The following is a 19,690-nucleotide window of genomic DNA, read 5'->3' on the forward strand; positions in this document are numbered from 1 at the left end:
GCGGGGCTCTGCTACGATCAGACGCCCAGCTGTTATCCCAGCCTAGAAGGGGACAGCCGGGAGACGGGTGGTCCCCCCAGGCTGTCTCAGCCCCTGCCCACCCAAAGCAACTGGCCTGGGTGGGGAAAGGCGCTTGCCTGGGTGGACCATTACCTGGTAAGGAGAGTGGGGACAGCATCGTCACCCAGCATCGTGTCCGGTCTGAGGACACCCCGGAGGGATTCCTCGTGGTGCTGGGCGCCTCCAGGCTCTGTAGCTCAGTCCTGCAGTCCTAACAAAGAGCTGCAGAGTGTGTGTGTTTTCTGACTTTCCGAAAGAAAACGGCAGCATCAAACCCTTAAAGCACATGTAAAACTCTCCCCCGAGATGTGTAGCCACAATCACACATTTTTAAAATAATTTTTATCGGAGTGTAGTTGACTTACAATGTCGCGTTAGTTCCTGTTAGTACAGCAAAGTGGATACAAATACACAGCTGTAACCGGGAATGCTCTCAGACACTGATTAGCCGGGGGACTCAGTAAATCCTGTTGACGGCTGACGGGGTGCATTTAAATGTGTTTGAAGTGATGTGAAGGGCGGTCCTCCCGAAAGAAGGGTGCTCGGGGTGGCAGAGGCCTCAACAGCACAGCCGGCAGAGCCGGGTCGGGGTGAGCCTGCCCGGCCCTCGTGCTCCCCTCGTCTGGGCACAGGATGTCACCCGGGTGTCCACCGGGAGCGCCCCTTGGTTGCTGTGCACTGTGCTGCCTGGGTCGAGGGGGGTCTCCCGGTCCCCCAGTTCTGTGCATTCTGGGGGTTCCTTCAGGAGTTGGGGAGGAGGTAACGGAACAGAGGGAACCCCAGCAAGGACTCAGTGTTTCCTGGAAAGGAGGGAATCCAGCTAGTCTGCTGCAGGTGTATGCAAATTATATGCAAATCATTGAGGACCCTCCTGGTCAGTTACATTCCCTGGGAATTCCAGGAGGATAGACCCCCTCCCACTGAGCACCCTCTGGGCCCCCTGTGGGGTCAGATCCCTGGGGCGGGGAGTCCTCAGGCAGGGGCTGCAAACTCGCAAGCTTCTGGGGGCCTTGCAGGTAGCATAAATGAATCGAAGATTTTTTACATGTCCACCAAAAAAAAAAAAATAGACCTGCAAGTCGGTGCATTTCTTGAAGCCTGCTCTGGGAGGGGGTGGAGCTCAGAGAATCTCCCAAACCCTGCCTTCCGCCCACCTGTGTGTCATCTGAAGCTGGCTGATGAGCCCACCCCTGGCATTGCGTCCATATGGCTGAATGCTTTTTTTTTTTATCCTTTAGGACATTTATTTATTTATTTATTTCGGCTGCGTTGGGTCTTTGTTGCTGCACGCGGGCTTCCTCTAGTTGTAGCGAGGGGGGCTACTCTTCGCTGCAGTGCGCGGGCCTCTCACTGCAGTGGCCTCTCACTGCAGTGGCCTCTCTTGTTGCAGAGCACGGACGGGCTCTAGGTGTGCGGGCTTCAGTAGTTGTGGCACGTGGGCTCAGTAGTTGTGGCTCACAGGCTCTAGAGCGCAGGCTCAGTAGTTGTGGCGCACGGGCTTAGTTGCTCTGCGGCATGTGGGATCTTCCCGGACCGGGGCTCGAACCCGTGTCCCCTGCATCGGCAGGCGGATTCTCAACCACTGCCGCCAGGGAAGCCCGGCTGAGTGCTTTTTATGGGATTGTCACATGTCTTGGGAAGTGGGCATGAGCGCCGTGTGGCAGCTGAAGAAACAGAAGCCCCCCAGGAGGTCCCCACGGATGGCATCAGTGCCTCCCTGTCCCCTGGCCCCCCACAGATGGTAAAGGGGTTCTATGTGTGTCCGTGGTATAAAGGGTTGCCCCCCATTCCTGCTCAGAGGACCCCCACTGGGGCACTTTGCATCAGAGCTGTCCGCTGACAACACACACCTTGTATGGAGGGTACCTGTGTCAGGGCTGATGTGAGCATTTCCACGTTCTAACTCTTCATATCCTCACATCCATAGGCGAGGAAACAGCCCAGAGGGGGTGTGACTTGCCTCAGTTGCACAGTGAGGAGGGGGCTGGGTGGGATTTGCACCCAGGCAGCCTCGCTCCAGAGTCTGGGCTCTTAACTACTGTGCACATGCAGCTCATAACCGGATTCCTAAAACCAGATTCTGAGCCCATTGCCCTTCTCAGCACGGGTTTCAGACCTTGGGTCCTAAACTGCTGCCTCACAAGCCAGCTCCGGGCCTGAATTGGGCGCTCACGATGTTAAATAACCTTTTAAAAATCTCACTTCCGGAAGTGTCCCCTGGGCATTTTGCTGCCTCAGGAGGAGTGAGGTGGGGCAGGCTGCCATGAGCAGTCGCACAGGTTGTGCACTGCTCAAACCCACCCATCTAAGGGGCATCAAGTTTATTAAGACACTTAGGCAAGGAAGGAGCATGAGACGCCCTGTGGGCTACTGGGCAGGGGCTGGAGTGTTGATCAGGGCTAGGAGAGGCCTGCCCCTCCCCGCAGTGATGGCCCCAGGCAGGTGGCTCTTCTGTGGGGCTGAGCTCCCCCTCCAGCCCTCACTGTACTCTCTGCCCGCAGGAGTGGCTGAGCAGGTTCGGCTACCTGCCCCCAGCAGACCCCGACACAGGGCAGCTGCAGACGCCAGAGGAGCTGTCCAAGGCCATCGCGGCCATGCAGCAGTTCGGAGGCCTGGAGGCCACTGGCGTCCTGGGTCAGTTCTCAGGGTGCAGTGGGAGGTGGGGGAGCTGAGCCCAGTTCTTCCTAACTGCCCCTCCAGCCTGCCCTGCTCTCCTGGGATGGAGGGAGGATTCCCGCCGCAGGGGATCCCTCCGTCATCCCCTCCCCGTCCCCGGCCGTGGGCACAGCAGGGGGTGAGTGTGTACCAGCCGCACCCAGACCCCCTTTCCACGCTTTCAATGGGGTCTCAAACTCCATGCCACGGGCCAGGCAGGCCAGCTGTCGGAGTGGGGTCTGGCCACCCATGCCCCAGCTGAGTCGCCCCATTGGGGTGCTAGGCCTGTGCTGTTGAAACTGCCCGCTTTCCAGGAGAAACCAGAGATCTGGGGGGTTTATGTGAGCACCCCACTTTTTACATTTTGGCCACAAATTCCAATTTTGTAAAGACTTTTCGAAGGGCCACCTGATCAAAACATGGCTGTCCCCGGGCCTCTCGGGAGTAGACACGTGTGTCACACACAGACCCGGTCGGGTGTGTGTCCCGTGAGATGCAGGGAACGTTGGCCGACGGTCCGAGTTGGGGCCGTGCCCCCTCCGACTGCTCAGATCCCTGCCGTACGTCAGTGAATGCTTTGAAAGCCCCCACTCCTGGCCTGTGGACGCACCCCTGGCAGGGGGGCCCGACATAGCTGGAGGCCTGGGCCTCGTCCCCCCAGACCTGGTGCAGAGCGAGGGGCCGGGACTGGAGCTTGGGGCCAGCTCTCGGGGAGCTGCTGGGAATCCCCGGTTGGGGGTGCGCGTGCGCGGGGCCTGGCTCCTGACCCCCGCCCGCCCGCCCGCCCTGCAGATGAGGCCACCCTGGCGCTGATGAGAACCCCGCGCTGTTCCCTCCCTGACCTCCCAGCCGCAGCCCCGGCTCGAAGGACGCGCCAGGCTCCGGCCCCGACCAAGTGGAGGAAGAGGAACCTGTCATGGAGGTGGGCAGGCGGGGCTCCACCGGGCCTGGCCTTTCCGGGGGTCTGGGCGTCGGCCAAAATGAGCACCCACAGACCGGGGCTTAAGAGACAGGAATTTATCCTCTCGGTTCTGGAGGCCAGAAACCCGAGGTCCAGGGGCCACAGGTCCCTTGGAGGCTGTGAGGGAGAATCCGGCCCAGCCCCTGTCCGGGTGCTGCCAGCAGCCCTGGGCCCGTGGCTCTGATCCTGGCTTCCGTCTTCACGTGTCCTCCTTCCGCGTCTGTGTCCCCTTCTGTCTGTTGTGAGGACACCACTGGATTTAGGGGCCACCCTATTCCAGGATGAGCTCATCTCCATCCCCGCCCCAAACCCCCTTTCCAAATAAGGGCCCCGGTGCCCCCCACCGCCCCGGGGCAAGCTGTTCCAGGGAGCACACTCCAGCCTGGGGCGGGGGCACTGGGCCTGTCCCTGTGACCGACCCGGCTCTGACCCCGCCTGCCCCAGGGTCCGCACGTTCCCGCGGGACTCGCCCCTGGGCCGCGACACGGTGCGCGCGCTCATGCACTACGCGCTCAAAGTCTGGAGCGACCTCACGCCCCTGAACTTCCACGAGGTGGCCGGCAGCGCCGCCGACATCCAGATCGACTTCTCCACAGCTGACCACAACGACCGCTACCCCTTCGACGGCCCCGGCGGCGCGGTGGCCCACGCCTTCTTCCCGGGCGACCACCACACCGCAGGGGACACCCACTTTGACGATGACGAGGCCTGGACGTTCCGCTCCTCAGGTGCGTCCGGGTTGGGGTGGCCCCGGGGACCCCGCATGACCCCCAGCCCCTGACAGAGCCCACGATGGTGTAGGGAGCCACACCAGCCCCCCAGGAAGAGGAAACCGCCACGGGTCCCCTGCCTAAAGCCGTGGGCACCTGTCCAGCTCAGGACAGCTCTGCATCCAGCCGTCTCTGCACGGGCAACCCTCCTGGCGGACCCGGGCTGGGCTCGCAGGCCTGGGACGTGACTCCGTGAGCCAGGCTTATCCTCCCCCTGGTCCAGCTCCCAAGCGGGAGTGCAAGCTTGGAAGGCCTCTGAGGCCTCGGCACGCCATCACTTCTAAGTCCCATTGGCCAAAGGAGTCACGGGCCCCTAGCTTCAAGGCGGGACGAGGGGCAGAGCCGCGTGGCACAGGCTGCAGGTGCGGGCGGGGGAGACGGGGGCCTCGTGGGGTGAGTCTATATCCCAGGCTGGGGAGCGCATCCCAGCTGGAGGAGCCAGAAGTGGCCCCGTAGAACCTGTGGGTTTTATGCCTCGATGGGAGCCCAGGCCCGTCCTGTGGGGCCTGGAGCATCTATTCAGTGCTGTGAGGTTGAGGGAGCTTACAGTGACCCCTGTAACTTGGGATCCTGACGGCCAGCAAGGCCTGAAATATTTACCATGTGGCCCGTACAGAATAGTTTGCCAACTTTACTGTGAGGGGCACGTGGGAGGTGAGGGGGACCAAGAGACCCCCGGGGCCCGAGAGGCCCCTGTGAACTCCACAGGGCCTCCTGGGAAGCAGACAAGCCCTGAGTGACTCCATAGGACCCGTCTGTCAGGACCGGGGCCTCCTCTGTAACCAGCTTGGCGGACTCATCTCACCTCACCCCACGGGTCCCGTCCCCGTGGCCCAGCAGGAGCTGGCGGTGCCTCCCTGGGCTCACTGGCTCCTGTGTCCCCAGATGCCCACGGCATGGACCTGTTCGCAGTGGCTGTCCACGAGTTTGGCCACGCCATCGGGCTGAGCCACGTGGCGGCCACACGCTCCATCATGCAGCCGTACTACCAGGGCCCGGTGGGTGACCCGCTGCGCTACGGGCTCCCCTATGAGGACAGGGTACGCGTCTGGCAGCTGTACGGTGAGTCCCCCCCAGAGCCATCACGGGTCGCCCGGGGATGGGGACAGCGATGCCGGGGACCCCAGAGCACAGAGCCCCACGGCAGAAATGCCGGGGACCCCAGAGCACAGAGCCCCACGGCAGAAATGCCGGGGACCCCAGAGCACAGAGCCCCACGGCAGAAATGCCGGGGACCCCAGAGCACAGAGCCCCACGGCAGAAATGCCGGGGACCCCAGAGCACAGAGCCCCACGGCAGAAATGCCGGGGACCCCAGAGCACAGAGCCCCACGAGAGGGCTGGTTCTGTCTTGTCTGCTGCGCGCTCGGCACCTGGGGCCGCCTGGCACACGCTGGCTGCCCCGCGGTGTGTGTAGAATGAATAAGCAGGTGAGTTGTGTCGCCAGGGGTCCCTAGGACCTGGGGCCCCCGCTGCCCTCTCCACGGAGCTCATCCCAGAGCCCCGGGCAAGATCCCACGTCCAATCCCCAGACGGTTTCAGGTTGTGACAGCTGACGTTGATGGTGACCCAGGGCCCATGCAAAGCACTTACATGTATTAGGTCATCCAGTCTTTACAACCTGTAAAGTAGGTGCCACATCCCCACTGAGAGACGGGAGCGCTGAGCCAGGACTGAGCCAGGGCCAGCTCCGGGCCCCCTTCTGCTGGGGACACATCAGGCAAGGTGGCAGAAGGAGGTCTGTCCTGGGAGCTGCGAGAGCAAGGTGGGGGTGATGAACCTCCCCCAGTCACCCCCCTTCTCCATGCTGGTCTCCCTAACCCCACGCCAGTCTGCCCCTACCCACAGTGGCCAGAGCAGTCGTCTTAAAGCCTGGGACCGGGTGCCTCACCTCGGAGGCCAGCCTCGCCTCATTCCGCGTCGCAGCCTCTCCCCCCGCCTGGACCGCCCCACCGCCGCGTCGCTGTTGCCCCAGCGCTTCCCACCTTCTGGCATCTGTGCGCGTCCTTTGCTGACGCACAGTTTACGGTTTTTACCCTTTGAAAGCATTTGGTACATTCACAATGCTGTTCAGCCGCCGTTTCTCTCCACTTGCAGAACGTTCTCATCCCGCCCCCCTTTCCCCCGCCCTCCCACCTCACCCATGAGCAGTCACGTCCCATCCACTCCCCAGCCCCCGGCAAACACTCGTCCCTTTTCTGTGTCTCTGGACTTGCCTCTTCTGGACGTTTCACATAAATGGAATCGTACAATGTGTGCCCTTTTGTGTCCGGCTGCTTTCACGCAGCGTGTGTTTTCCAGGGTCCTCCCCGGCGTAGCGTGCATCGGTAATTCATTCCTTTTGACAGCCGATCACTTTATTTATCCTTTCTTCCGTTGGTGGACATTTGGGTTGTTTCCACCTTTGGGCCATTATGAATAACGCTGCTGTGCACATCCATGTACAGCTTTTTGTCTGAACACCGGTTTTCTGTTATTTGGGGCCTGTGCCCAGGAGTGGAGTTGGGGGGCGGGGGGGTGTAAACCCTCCCTTGAGTCAGTGGGGCACCTGCGCCTTCCGCTCACGCATCCCGAGGCTCCGGCTCCAGGGACGGAGTCTCCCCTGCCCTGCTCGCCGCCGCAGCCCGGCGCTCGGCCCGGTCAAGACGCGGTGCCACCCACCCGATGGCCCCGGCTCCGTCCTGGCGGCTCCAGGAAGGGTGGTGGGGTCTGCGGGGAGGCGGGTGTGCTGGGCCCGATGCAGCCTCCTTGTCTCCACAGGCGTGCGGGAGTCCGTGTCCCCAACGGCACAGCCAGACGCCCCAGAGCCCGAGGAGCCGCCCCTCCTGCCGGAGCCCCCCGATGATCGCACGAGCACCCCGTAAGCCGTGGGCCCCTTGTCTCCACTCTGCGGCCAGCACGGCCCCCAGCAGCGGCTCCGGGTCCTGAGCTCGTGGGGCTTCTGGGCCAGCTGAGCCCTGAGTGACAGTTAGTTTCTTTTCTTATGGACAGACAGTGGAGGGGACCCCCCGCTCACCCCAGCCCAGAACCGTGCAGAGGCCTTGACTTTCAAATGTGCGATTTCCTCTCACCCTTCATCCCAGTCAGTCATCGACGGCTGCGTAACAAGCAGCCCTGCCTCGTGGCATGAAACCCCCACTACATCGTGAGGCTCGTGGGTTCTGTGGGTCAGGAACTCGGACAGGGCACGGTCGGGGGTTGGGGGTCGGCTCCACGGTGTTGGGAACACCTGCTGGGGGCTGGGATCGTCTGGGGGCATCTTGCCTCAGGTCTGGTGCCTGGGCTGGGCTGACTCGAAGGCTGGGCTCAGCTGGGCACCATCTGTGTCCCGTGCCGGAGGTTGGATTCCTGGAGTGGCTGTCCCAAGGGAGCATCCGGAGGGCTGGCAGTGCTGGAGGCCGTGCGGCAGCTGTCCGCCTTTTAAGGCCCAGCTTGGATTCGTCTAGCCCCGTGGTGAAAGCAGTCAGAGCCTGCCTACTCTCACCCCCCCATCCCCCAGTGGAACAAGTGCCACAGAATCTGCAGGGAGGCGTCCCCGTCCACCCCTCCCACCTTTGCCCTCACAGCCTGGCATGCCGCCGTGCCACCTTCACGCTCACACGAAACACTAAACACAAAAATACAAACAGAAATCTATGTATTTAGGCTTCCGTGGTTTGGTTTGTTTCGAGGTTTGGTTTTCCAAACGTGGGATGTTTTCATGCTTTTCTCACTCCGCTGTATGTGGTGAATTGCCACTGAGGTCACAGATGTTGCTGTAACTTGTGTTACTGTTGGTCTTCATTGCACTTATTTATTGAATAAGTAACACCTGGCAGCAGTGCGCGATTCCAGGGGCACAAAAAGCAACTCACAGCGAAGTCAGTCCTCGCCGCTGACCTACCAGCCCTCCCTGGGGCAGACATTTGTGCGTGTGCGTGTCCTTCCAGAGAGACTCCACACGTGTGTAGAAAGCCCAGCAGGTAGATGTACATGCGTGAGCCCAGGGCATGTCTCCTGTGCCGCTCTGTGCCTCAGCTCTGGCCCCAGGGCCCGTGGAGGCCTCTGTGTCTGTGAAGATGCCTGGGTCTCGGGGCTGAGCTGCACTGCGGTACGCGTGTGCCCTGCCCTGTTTCTGAGTCCTGGATCGGCGGGCATTTAAGCTCCTGACCTTTTGTCGTCACACATGACGTTGCTGTGAGTACTGTCCGTGGACAGGGCTCCAGACTCAGAATCAGGGTCCCGGCACGCACGCTCCGCGCTTCTGTAGAAAGTGCCCAGCTGGCTTCCCGACGCTTCTCTGGCAGCGTGGAGAGCGCCTGCTCGTCCAGTGCGCTCGCTCAGCGATCCGTCTCGCATCCTGCACGGCGAGCGTGGGGCTGTTTCACCTGCTTTTCTCTCTTGACTAAACTGCTGTGGTCGCTGGGGCTGCAGGCGGTGATGCGGGCGTGCAGGGTCCTTCGGGGATGCTTGTCCCCGTGGCCTTGCCCAGCCCAGCTCCCCGGGGCAGCTCCCAGCCCGGCCCTCTCTCTGCCCCCAGGCCCGGGAAGGACGTGCCCCACAGATGCAGCGGCCACTTTGACGCAGTGGCCCAGATCCGAGGCGAGGCCTTCTTCTTCAAAGGTAACCCCCTCGGGGTCCAGCGGCCGCGGACAGAGGAGCAGAGCCCACCTGGGCCCCCGGCCGGCCACCTGCAGCCCCACCCCCTGTGTCCCCCCAGGCAAGTACTTCTGGCGGCTGACCCGGGACCGGCACCTGGTGTCGCTGCAGCCGGCACAGGTGCACCGCTTCTGGCGGGGCCTGCCGCTGCGCCTGGACAGCGTGGATGCCGTGTACGAGCGCACCAGTGACCACAAGATCGTCTTCTTCAAAGGTGGGTGCCCCCCCATCTGGGTGCCTGCCGGGCATCGCTGACCGGGGGCCGCAGCCCGCGCTCCCCGGGACCCCCAAAGCTCGCGTCCACGCAGGAGGCCAGCCCTGTGCTTTGCTCTGTGGGTCCAGAGCTCAGAGCAGAGAGGCTCACGTTCACGTGTGCACTCAACCGGTTTGTAGTTATTGAGCACCTGCTGTGTGCTCTGCACTGTGGCAGGCCTTGCAAGCACACAGTGGGCAAGACACGAAAATCCCTGCCCTCATTCTGGGCCGGGGGACACACGATAAGCGCCTGCAGGTAATGAGGGAGTTAACTTCAGGTGGACCTGCGGGACCAGCATACCAGGCCGAGGGAGCTGCCAGTGCAAAGGTCCTGAGGCAGGAACAAGCTTGCTGATTGAAAGAACCTGGAAGAGGGTGATGAGGCTGGATCAGAGTGAAGGGCGAGGAGGCAGGGGTGGGAAGTGCAGGTCCTCGCCAGGGGCCGCGAGAAGGAGCTGGATTTAGCCTAAGAGCAGGGGGAGACTGCTCTCCCATCTCAGTCCAGGGTGACAGGTCCACTGGAGGAGGGGTGTCACTTCACCCTCAACAGCCCCGCTCCCGGGCGGGGCTGGGGTGGTGGTTCCTGCCCTTGGGGAGCGTGCTGTCTCTTTGGGGAAAAGGCAAGGTGCCCCGCCTGCAGCAGGAGACTGAGCCCTGCCAGTTCTGTGGGCGCCTTGGGGGCCGTGAGCCTTCCTCAGTCTCACGCACTGCTGTATGTACGTGCAGCTGTGTTTTGGGGGTGTAGGGTCTGTAGCTCCCCAGAGTGAAGCCACCCTGCTGCCCCGACCCAGGCTCTCCAACCTGGCCTCCCTTGTGTGGTGCCTGGGCTCGACCCCTCCACACTCCCCCTGACGCGCCCCCTGACAGTGGAATCACCGTCTCCCAGGCTGGATGTCAAGGGCCGGCCACAGTCATGGCGGGGGCACCTGTCTGGCATCTTCTAAGTAACTTGGATTATTTCTTAACATTTAAAAATCGGGAGATCCCCACGAGAAACCACAGCTCCAGACTTGAAATGTGAGACAGTGTGGGCACTTGGGGCCTCTGCACTCGCCTGGCAGCGTCCGCTGGAGCAGGTCGGGCTGCCCTGTCGACGTCACCCCACGTGTGCCCACTCAGAGGAAGTCCTCACGGCCCTTCTCGTTGTGATCGACGGGGCCCTGTCTGCAGCTGTGCCGTCGTTTCCTTCAGTTGTTGCCAGTCTCTGACAGATGATCTTTTAGAACTTATTGTTAATTGTGGTAAAACACACACACACACACACACACACACACACACACACACACACACACACACACACACACACACTGTAAAAGTTACCGTCTTAACCATTTATAAGTGTAGAGTTCAGGGGCACTAAGTACTTTCATGCTGTGTGCACCCGTCACCACCGTCCATCTCTAAAGCTTTTTCATCTTGTAAAGTTGAAACTGTCCCCATGAAACACTAACTCCCCATCCCCCCCCCAGCCCCCGGCACCCGCCAGCCTGCTCCCTGTCTCCATGGACTTGCCTGCCCTGGGGGCCTCATATCGCGGAAGCACACAGGACTTGTCCTTTTGCGACTGGCTTATTTCACTGAGCATCACGTCCTCAGGGTCATCCACGGTGCGGCAGGGGTCAGAATTGCCTTCCTTTTTCAAGGCTGAGTCGTGTTCCATTGCGTGGATGGAGCACATTTTACCATCTGTCGGTGGACACTTGGCTTTGCTTCCACGTCTTAGCCGTTGTGAATAAGGCTGCCGTGGACATGGGTGTACGGATAGCTCTTTGAGAACTTGCTTTCAGTTCCTTTGTGTATATACCCAGGGGTGGGGTTACTGGGTCCTGGACTATTTCTTTCTCCCACAGCAGCCGCTCCCAGTTTACGCTCCCACCAGTGGTGCCCGATTCCCCCCATCCTCACCTACGCTTGCTGTTTTCGGGGGGCGGGTTTGATCGTGCCCGTCCTACTGGGTGTGAGGCGGTGTCTCGTTAGGGTTTCGACATGCATTTCCCTGATGATCAGTGATGTTGAGCATCTTCTCGTGTGCTTACTGACCACTTGAATATCTTCCTTGGAGAAATGTCTGTTCCAGTCCTTTGTCCAGCCAAAGATTTTTTTACTGTTTTGCTGCTTCTTCATTTGTATCGTCTGTTTTCATTTGTTTCTTTTTCCATTTGTTGTTTTGTTTGTTTCTTTGGCTGCCCCTTGCAGCTTGCAGGGTGAAAGCACAGAGTCCTAACCGCTGGACCGCCAGGGAATTCCCTCATTTGTTTTCTAAATAACAGGGTCGATTAGTTGCTAAACCGGGCGGGAGTGGGGGACATGACAACACATACCCAAATTTGATTCCCACCCGCCTGCGGCGGAGCAGCTGAGGATGTGTTTCCAGAGCACAGAGTCAAGGACACCCAACAAGGGTCTTAATCACACCATTTCCCAAAAGCTTTACGTGCGGATTTGAAGTTCTTGGTGATTTCTCAAGCTCTGCTTCTGTGTAATCTGACGAGGCTGCACACGTGCAGGTCCGGTGGGCCTTCACCCGGCGCCCTTCCTGCTTTGCCCGTGAACGTGCTCAGCCCGCCTCACAGCAGAAGTGGACAAGGCCCCGCTGACCGAAGTGGCTTCTCGGGGTGGGAGCGGGTAGTCTTGCCCCCTGGCTGTGACGCGGCCGCCTCATCTGGCCCCGCCTCCCCAGGCTGCTGGCACGTGTGGGACCCCTGCCGGGAGCACAGCAGGCGCTCGGTGAACCCTCCTGGGACTTACGCCATGGGCACTGCGCATCGGGGTGCCCGTCTGTGGGAGGAGCAAGGGCTGGGGCCCTCGCCCGGCGGGCTGGGCGAACCCCGGCCCACGGCTCTTTCTCTCGCCCCCAGGAGACAGATACTGGGTGTTTAAGGACAATAACGTAGAGGAAGGATACCCGCGGCCCATCTCGGACTTCGGCCTCCCGCCGGGCGGCGTCGATGCTGCCTTCTCCTGGGCCCACAATGACAAGACTTATTTCTTTAAGGACCAGCTGTACTGGCGCTACGATGAGCACACACGGCGCATGGACCCTGGCCACCCCGCCCAGAGCCCCCCGTGGAGGGGCATCCCCAGCACGCTCGACGATGCCATGCGCTGGTCCGATGGTGAGCCGGGCGCGGGGGAAAGGGCGACTCCGGGGCAGCCTCAGCACCCACACCTGGGGAGCTGGGATCCAGCGGCAGATGCGTGCGTCTGCTCCGCCCCTCCCACCCCCGCTGCAGACACCACCCGCCCCCAGAGGGGCCCCTGGGTCGCCCCTTCTGGCTCTTGTTCACCTCTCGGGGTCCCTTCCTCGCCCCCGTCACCCCTCCAGCCATAGCAGCCTTGCCTCCTGCTCTCACACACACACCTCAGGGCCTTTGCACCTGCCGTGCGCCCCCCCCCCCCCACCCCCGCCAACACTTTCCCCACCGGCTTCAGGCCTCCGCCCAAACGTCATTGCAGCGCTCCCTGGCTGCAGTGAGAAGTACAGCACCCTCCCACAGGGGCAGCTCCACCCCTACGGGAAGTTTCATTTGCTCTATTTGCAAAGCCATGTCCCCAGTACCTAGAACAGCCTGGCACACTGTAGGCCCTCACTAAATAAATAGCAGGGGAAAGCAGAGGCCATCTCGTCCATCCCCCTGCCTCCAGGCGGCTCCTTGAGCTTTCCCAGGCCTGCAATGCTCTGAGTGCCCACAGATGGGCTCCCCGTAGGCTGAGACCAAGACTCTGACTCTCACCTGAGACATTCTACGTCCGTCCTTCCTACTGGCCCCGCAGCTCTCTGTATCCCGTCCTCCTGCCGTCTACACCGAATCCCGCGTGCTGCAGCGGCCGGAGCTCAGCTGCCTGCCCTCTTCTCCCCCAGGTGCCGCCTACTTCTTCCGCGGCAAGGAGTACTGGAAGGTGAAGGATGGCGAGCTGGAGGTGGCGCCCGGGTACCCGCAGTCCACGGCCCGGGACTGGCTGGTCTGCAGAGACCCGCCCGCTGACCCCGAGGACGCAGACGGAGGGGCAGGGGCCCACGCCCGGCCGGGGCAGCGCGACCGCAGCCGCTCAGAGGACGCCTACGAGGTCTGTTCCTGCACCTCCATCGCCGCCGCAGCACCGCGGGCCGCGGGCCCACTGCTGGCCGCGCTGCTGAGCCTCCTGTGGACAGCGGCCCGGGCCCTGGCGCTGTGACATTCGGCGCTGGCCTGCGACAGGACAGAAGGGGCTGCAGTCCAGAGCCACAAAGCGCAAGGACTGATGCCCGCCCCTCCAGCGCCGGAGCCAAGCGTCCCTGCAGAGCGGACCCCGCCTTGCAGACGGGGACGGCGCCGCCAGCCCCCCAGGCCGAGGCCACCGGGTGCAGCCCCCCGACTCGGCAGAGGCCAGCAGAGGGCGCTGCTCCCCGGGCGCGGATGCTGGGGGAGCTCCCGCCTGGCCTGCCTGCCCTCTGCCAGCTGGGGAGGTTGCGTCACGGCCCGGCCGGGCTGGGGCCGGAAGCCGTCCTTTCGGTGAGCGAGTGACTGAATCTCACGGAGACTGACCGAGGAGCCAGGGGTAGGCTGGGCTGGGGGCGTTACATCGGGTCCGCAGACCCTGGCAAGAGCAGCCCGGAGGCCCGCGGGCACCGCCTCCCCGTCCCCTGCCGCAGAGCCGCCCCTGGTGCTTCCGCCCGCCCGTGGGGCTTCCTCTCCTGGTCCCAGTGGGCCTGCCGGCCGCCTTGACCAGGGCAGCCGCCTCCACGGGCGAGCCCCCAAGCTGGGGCCGTGGTGGGCTTCCCTTGTGACGCGTTTCAGACAAACACGATCTCTTCCTGCTTTGTAACGGCTCAGGCTCGGCTCCCTGACGCGCTCAGGCGGTCCGAGCGTGGGCGTCCTCCGGGGCCTGTGCAGCCCTGGCCCCAGACCACCTGCACTCTGGGGTGGGGGGCCTCCAGGGAGGCCTGTGCAGTGGTCACCAACACTTTCCTGCCCAGCGCTTACTTGACGACTCCATGACCCCTGGGTCATTACACCCATTTCACAGATGGACAAGCTGAGGCCCAGCTCAGGGAAACGAGCCTCCTGCCCGCAGGCAGGGGTCGGGCCGGGTCAGGTGTCAGGCCCTGGGGTTCTGGCACGTTCGCCCAACCCTCCCTGATGGACGGAGTGCCTACCTGCACGTGCAGGTACTGCTCTCAGTGCGGGACGTGCAGAACGAGACAAGGTTTTGGGTGGGGCACCTGGGACGCTGTCTGCCACCCCGAATGCCCCTGAGGGCCTCCCAACAGGAAGTGCAGGGAGGTGGCTCCGTCCCATTGCTCCTTCTGCTTCCGGCTCCAAGGCCAGGATGGCAGCCACCGCTCTCCCACCCGGAGGGGCAAAGAGTGGGAGCTGTACCCCCTTCACCCGGGAGGGCGACCTTTCCCAGAAGCCCTGGCTGCCTGTCCGCTCTCACTGGCAGGGAGCGATTCATCAGTGCTTCTCCTGGGGGTGCGTGGACATGGGGGTGGGACGGTCCTTGCCCATCCCTGTCGCAGCCATAGGTAACCCCAGAGGTAGGGTCACCTGGGTTGAGAACCTCTGGTCTAGAGGAATCACCACCCCTCCCTGGGGCTGGGGCAGGTGAACACCTGCAGCAAAAATGGTGTCGGTTAGAAAGAGGAGGGTAGGTGATGTGAGCATCAGGCCATAAGGGGGTGCGAAGAGCCCCTGCAGGGGCCGCCTTAGAGCCGGGGTTCTCCAGGCGGGGTGCCCAGCCAGCAGCATCGACATCACCCAGAGCCGGTAGAAATGCAGATTCTCGGGCCTGGCCCTGCCTGCTGATCAGAAGGCTGGGGGTGGGGCCTGGTGTTACCCTCCCCCCTTTCTGCGAGTGTGATACACGGGGAATTTGTGAACAGCTGCTTTCCAGGGGCTCCGGAAAGGCCGCCTGAGCCGGGGAATGAGCTGAAACAGCGAGGAGGAGCTGGTTGTGCAGCGATCTGAGGGAAGAGGCCGGCCGGGGGCGCGGGGGGGCCGGGGCAGGGCAGGCGCACACGTCCTGGGGTGCACTGGGCCCGCCCAGCAGAAGCCCCTGCATCCTGGAGGTTTTCCAGGAGGAGAGCGGGGAGCGCGAGGCCAGCCCACGTGGGGCGTGGGAGGCTGCTGGAAGGCACTCGTTCCCTGCATCGTGGGAGTTACCACCACCCCCGCTCTAGGGTGAGGCCCAAACGTTCGCATGTTCAGGAGAGAGCTCAGGCTCCCGCAGCTGCACACCTCCACCCCTGCCTGATGCCCAGGTAGCAGAGGCAGGCTCAGGGCCCATCCTGGGATGCGTGGATGCCATGGCCAGGCAGGCAGTCTCCAGGCCAGGCCACGTCCCACATCCGTGTGTCCGCCATCTGGTCCCTGGGCCCAGGAAGGGTCTCCGCCCGTCTTACCACACCAGATGGACTAAAGGTGCCTCCTGGGGGAACAGGCTACCTCTGCTCATCAAGGACGCCCCCCCCCCGGGGTCCCACTTCATTCTCCAGCAGCCTGCAGGGGGGTGGGGGGGCAATCCTAGGCCCTCGTGTATTTGGGGAAACAGCTCAGATAGGGTCCCCAGGTCCCCTGGGCACACAGCCCATGGGTCAGAGCCGGCAGTGGACCGGGTCTACAAGAACCCAGGCTCTCTCATGGTGGGCGGTGGTCTTACTCTTGTGTTAAAGCCAAAGACCATTTTATCAAACGTTCCCACTAATTCTGTCTCACATGAAGTAAACAGTAGACACAGAAGTGGCGCCTCTCTGTGTTCAGTCCTAAAGGACAAATTAGCAGTAAAAGTAGCGGCAGCAGGAGCTGCTCCCACCAGGGGCTGCGAACCAGGGGTCTGGGCACTGAACAAACCCATGGAAACACTCGGCTTGAGCCCATCTTTTTATAAATACACGTGCTTTCACATTCTGAAATAGTCTCATATATACAGAGGAGATGCAGGTCGAGTACAAGACTTTTTTTTTTCCTTACCTAAATTATTTGGGAGCACACTGATGACCCCGGACGCTTTTCTATATATTTCCTGCAAACTAGGACTTTCTCTCAAGTCTCTGTAAAATCAAGAACTAATAGGACACATCAGACCCCACTTGGTTTCTGCATTTGTCCCAGCAACATCGTTTATTGACAGGACCCAGCCCAGCATCACACTCAGCTGTCCTGAGGTTTTATGCTCCCTGAGCCTTGGATTTCCCTTGACCTCCATGACCTTGGGCCTCGTGAAGGTCACAGGCTGGCTGTCCTGTAGACTGTCCCTCAATGCCAGCGGCCTCAAGTGTCCCCATGGTTCCATTCCGGTTCTGCATCTCTGGTAGTAATGTCGCAGAATGATGTTATGCTCACATACAATTTTCAATTTTAGGTGAGTATTTAAACACCTGGAGCTTTCATGTAAAATTTTGGGTTTTCAGTCAAAAGTCTCTATTTTCACCCCAAGCTGTGCTGGCTCTACTTGGAGAAGCTGTGGTGAGCCTGCAGCCATGGTGACAGACCCAGAGAGATCCCTCAGGAGGAGGTCAGAGGGTCCACACCACACCGGTGAGGGCGCAGACCCTGGGCGAGGTCAGCCGTGGAGGCCCAGGTGCTGGCTGACCTCAGCATGACTGGGCCTTGCAGGGAAACACTCATGCCTGTGTGCATGGGTGTCAAGTATACAAAACGCATCTACACAGGGGACCCCTGGGACCAGAAGGTCTCTGTTCTAGCTCCCATTTTACAGGTGGGAAAACTGAGGCTCTGGTCTTGGCTCAGGCTGTCATAACAAAAGCCACAGTGCGGGCTTGAACAGCAGTTATTTATTTCTCACAGTCCTGGAGGCTGGACGTCCAAGACCACGGTGATGGCAGATTGGGTTCGTGGTGAGAGCCTGCTCCGGGCTTGCAGACAGCACCTTCTGGCCGTGTGTTCACATGGCAGAGAGGGCAAGTCTGGTCTCTTCTTCTTATAGGGACACTAAGCCCACCATGAGGGCCCCGTCCTCGTGACCTCCTCTCAGCTTATCACCTCCCAAGGTCTCATTTCCAAGTACCATCACGTCGGGGGTTAGAGCTTCAACATACGACCTTTGGGGGGACACAGACATTCAGCCCGTAACACACAGGGAGAGGGGCCCCCAGCACCGCAGCTGCCCCTCGCATGGGACCGAGGCCAGACCCAGATTCCAGCCACACCTCTCCCCTCCTGCCACCTTTCCAAGGAGCAGATTATGGGAGGTTAGGAGGCGCTGGGTGACTCACCCTAAAGAATAATCATGATGGTACAGTTACTGGTACTGTTCTGCACTTCACAGACACGAGGGACGGAATGTGCTTAGTTTCATTTTCCAGATGAGAAAACTGCGGCTCGGAGAGGAGCAGTGATTTGCTGAAGCTCGGGCACTTGGTGGGCGGGGGAGCTGGGAGTGAACCCGTGACGGTCCTGCTCTGGGGGTCCTCCTCACAGGCTGCCGTGGCCCTCCCTGGGTGGGGAGGGGGTGTGATTATGGGACAGCAGCGCGGGTGCCCCTCGTTGGAATCCCAAGGACGGTGAGCGGGTTTTCCTCCAGGGCTCTGGGGCCAGGCCAGCGCTGGGCCGGTGTCCCTCGCGACTGTGTGCCCGTGGGCCTCCCACCCCAGCTGGGCATTGGGCCCCTGCTGGCTCTGCAGCCCCTGCCCTCTCTGAGTGGATAAAGGGTGACAGGACCCCAGTGCGTCCAGAGAAACGAGAGGAAACCAGAGCAGACGGACCCCAGCACAGCTGCCTGCTTCCCTGCCTCCCCGGGCACTGGGCAGCTCGAGGCTGCGGCAAGCATTCCCACCTGCCCTCCCCCGTTTCTGGGTTCTCACCCGGGCTGTCGTGGGCTGGCAGCCAGGTGGTGACCAGGGCCGCGTCTTCCTCACCCGCATGGCGGTGACGCTGGCTGTCTCTGGACCTGGGCCTGGGCTTCCTTACCCGGCGGCGGCCAGTGCCAAGGGCAGGAGTCCCAGGACGCTGAGCGGAAGCCACAGGTCACTTCTGCTGGCCTCATGCCCGCCGGCCCCCAGGGAAGGGGACAGATTGGGTGGGTGCCAAGTGTCAGGCCACAGTCTGAGAAACCATGTGAGATCCAAGGATTTTGCTCCTCTTGGAAAACTCAGCTGGCCACGCTGCTCCCGTTCGCATGGGAGAACCGAGGGCCTGAGCCCCGCAGACCTGCTCCTCCGCAGGCGGACAGCAGGCCACCGCGTGGCTCAGGCAGAAACCTCAACACCCTGCTGTCACCTCCCGCCCGCTCATCAGCCCCTCTGACCCCCAGGCAAGCCACCATCCGCTCTGCCTCTTTACTGTCCTCGGCATCCGCACTGGCCACTCTCCCATCTGTTCTCCACACAGCAACCACAGGACCCGTGAAAAGCTTCATCAGACCAGATCCCTCTGGTCTCCAAACCCTCCCCTGGATCCCCTGGCCTTGGGAGTGAGTGTGAGGGCACAAAGCCAGTCCTTACCATGGCCTAGATCTGGCCCCTCGTCCCTGTCCTCCATCTCCCCTCCCGCCTTCGCTCCAGCCACCCTGACCCAGCCCCTCGCAGACCACAGCTCCTGCCTCAGGGCCTTTGCACACGCAGGTGCCTCCAGTGTCACCTTTGCAGTAGCGCCTCTCTGACCACCTCCCTGGAACCGCAAACGGCCCTCCTTCCCCATAAACGCACCCACACCCCTTCCCTCCTTTATTCTCCATGGTACCCACTACCATCTGACCTGCTCTATAGTCAGTTTAGATACTCAGCTTGTATTTTGTCGGCTGTCTTTCCTCTCCACTAGAGTGTAAAGATTTGGCCTATTTTGTTCAACGCCGTGGTTCTGGCTTACTAAATGTTTGCTGAGTGAACAAACGAATGACAGAAATGCCGCAGGTGGACCCAGGCCCCATGCTGGCGGCTGGGCCAGGCCTTCTTCTCCCTGAGCCATCTCAGGACTCCCCTCTTCCTCCTGGCCCAGGAAGCGGCCTTTGGGAGGGCGGCCGCTCAATTTGGGTGAAAACCAGGACTGTCCGGGATGGACCTGGATGACTGGCCCCTCGTTCTAGGCCAGACCAGGAGTGCAGCGCCTGACTCGGGGTTAGACTCCCTGGGACCGAAACAAGCCCCAGTCCCAGAGCCGCTCTCAGTCACGACTCCCTCCTGGGGCCCGTGGTGTTTGAACCTCTCTCCGCCCAGTGTTGGTTTCAGAGGCGAGAGGTAAGCCTCTTGCGGTCAGCTATCGGGAGGCCCAGGGCTGGTGCAGCAGAGGCCGCCTGGCCGACTGCGGAGAGCACCACGAGGACCTCGAATCAGCACCAGGTGAAGATGCGAGAAGCAGCGTGACGCAGAGCAGACTCAGCAGACAGACGCCGCTCCGCAGCCTCAGGTCTCCCGG

At 61.6% G+C, this 19,690-nt stretch overlaps 1 protein-coding gene across 1 annotated transcript; it reads left to right on the forward strand.

Annotated features, from left to right (window-relative positions):
* The first annotated feature begins 2,561 nt into the window (after positions 1-2,561).
* On the forward strand, positions 2,562-14,257 carry MMP17 (matrix metallopeptidase 17). The gene is made up of 9 exons (XM_079942905.1): positions 2,562-2,694; positions 3,508-3,637; positions 4,121-4,404; positions 5,332-5,508; positions 7,206-7,305; positions 8,965-9,047; positions 9,145-9,297; positions 12,197-12,454; positions 13,201-14,257. The coding sequence occupies exons 1-9, from the start codon at positions 2,655-2,657 to the stop codon at positions 13,512-13,514; spliced, it is 1,539 nt and encodes a 512-aa protein (XP_079799031.1). The 5' UTR covers positions 2,562-2,654; the 3' UTR covers positions 13,515-14,257.
* The last annotated feature ends 5,433 nt before the right edge of the window (positions 14,258-19,690 follow it).

This window comes from Stenella coeruleoalba, assembly GCF_951394435.1.
Source record: "Stenella coeruleoalba genome assembly, chromosome: 14".
Lineage (NCBI taxonomy): Eukaryota > Metazoa > Chordata > Mammalia > Artiodactyla > Delphinidae > Stenella > Stenella coeruleoalba.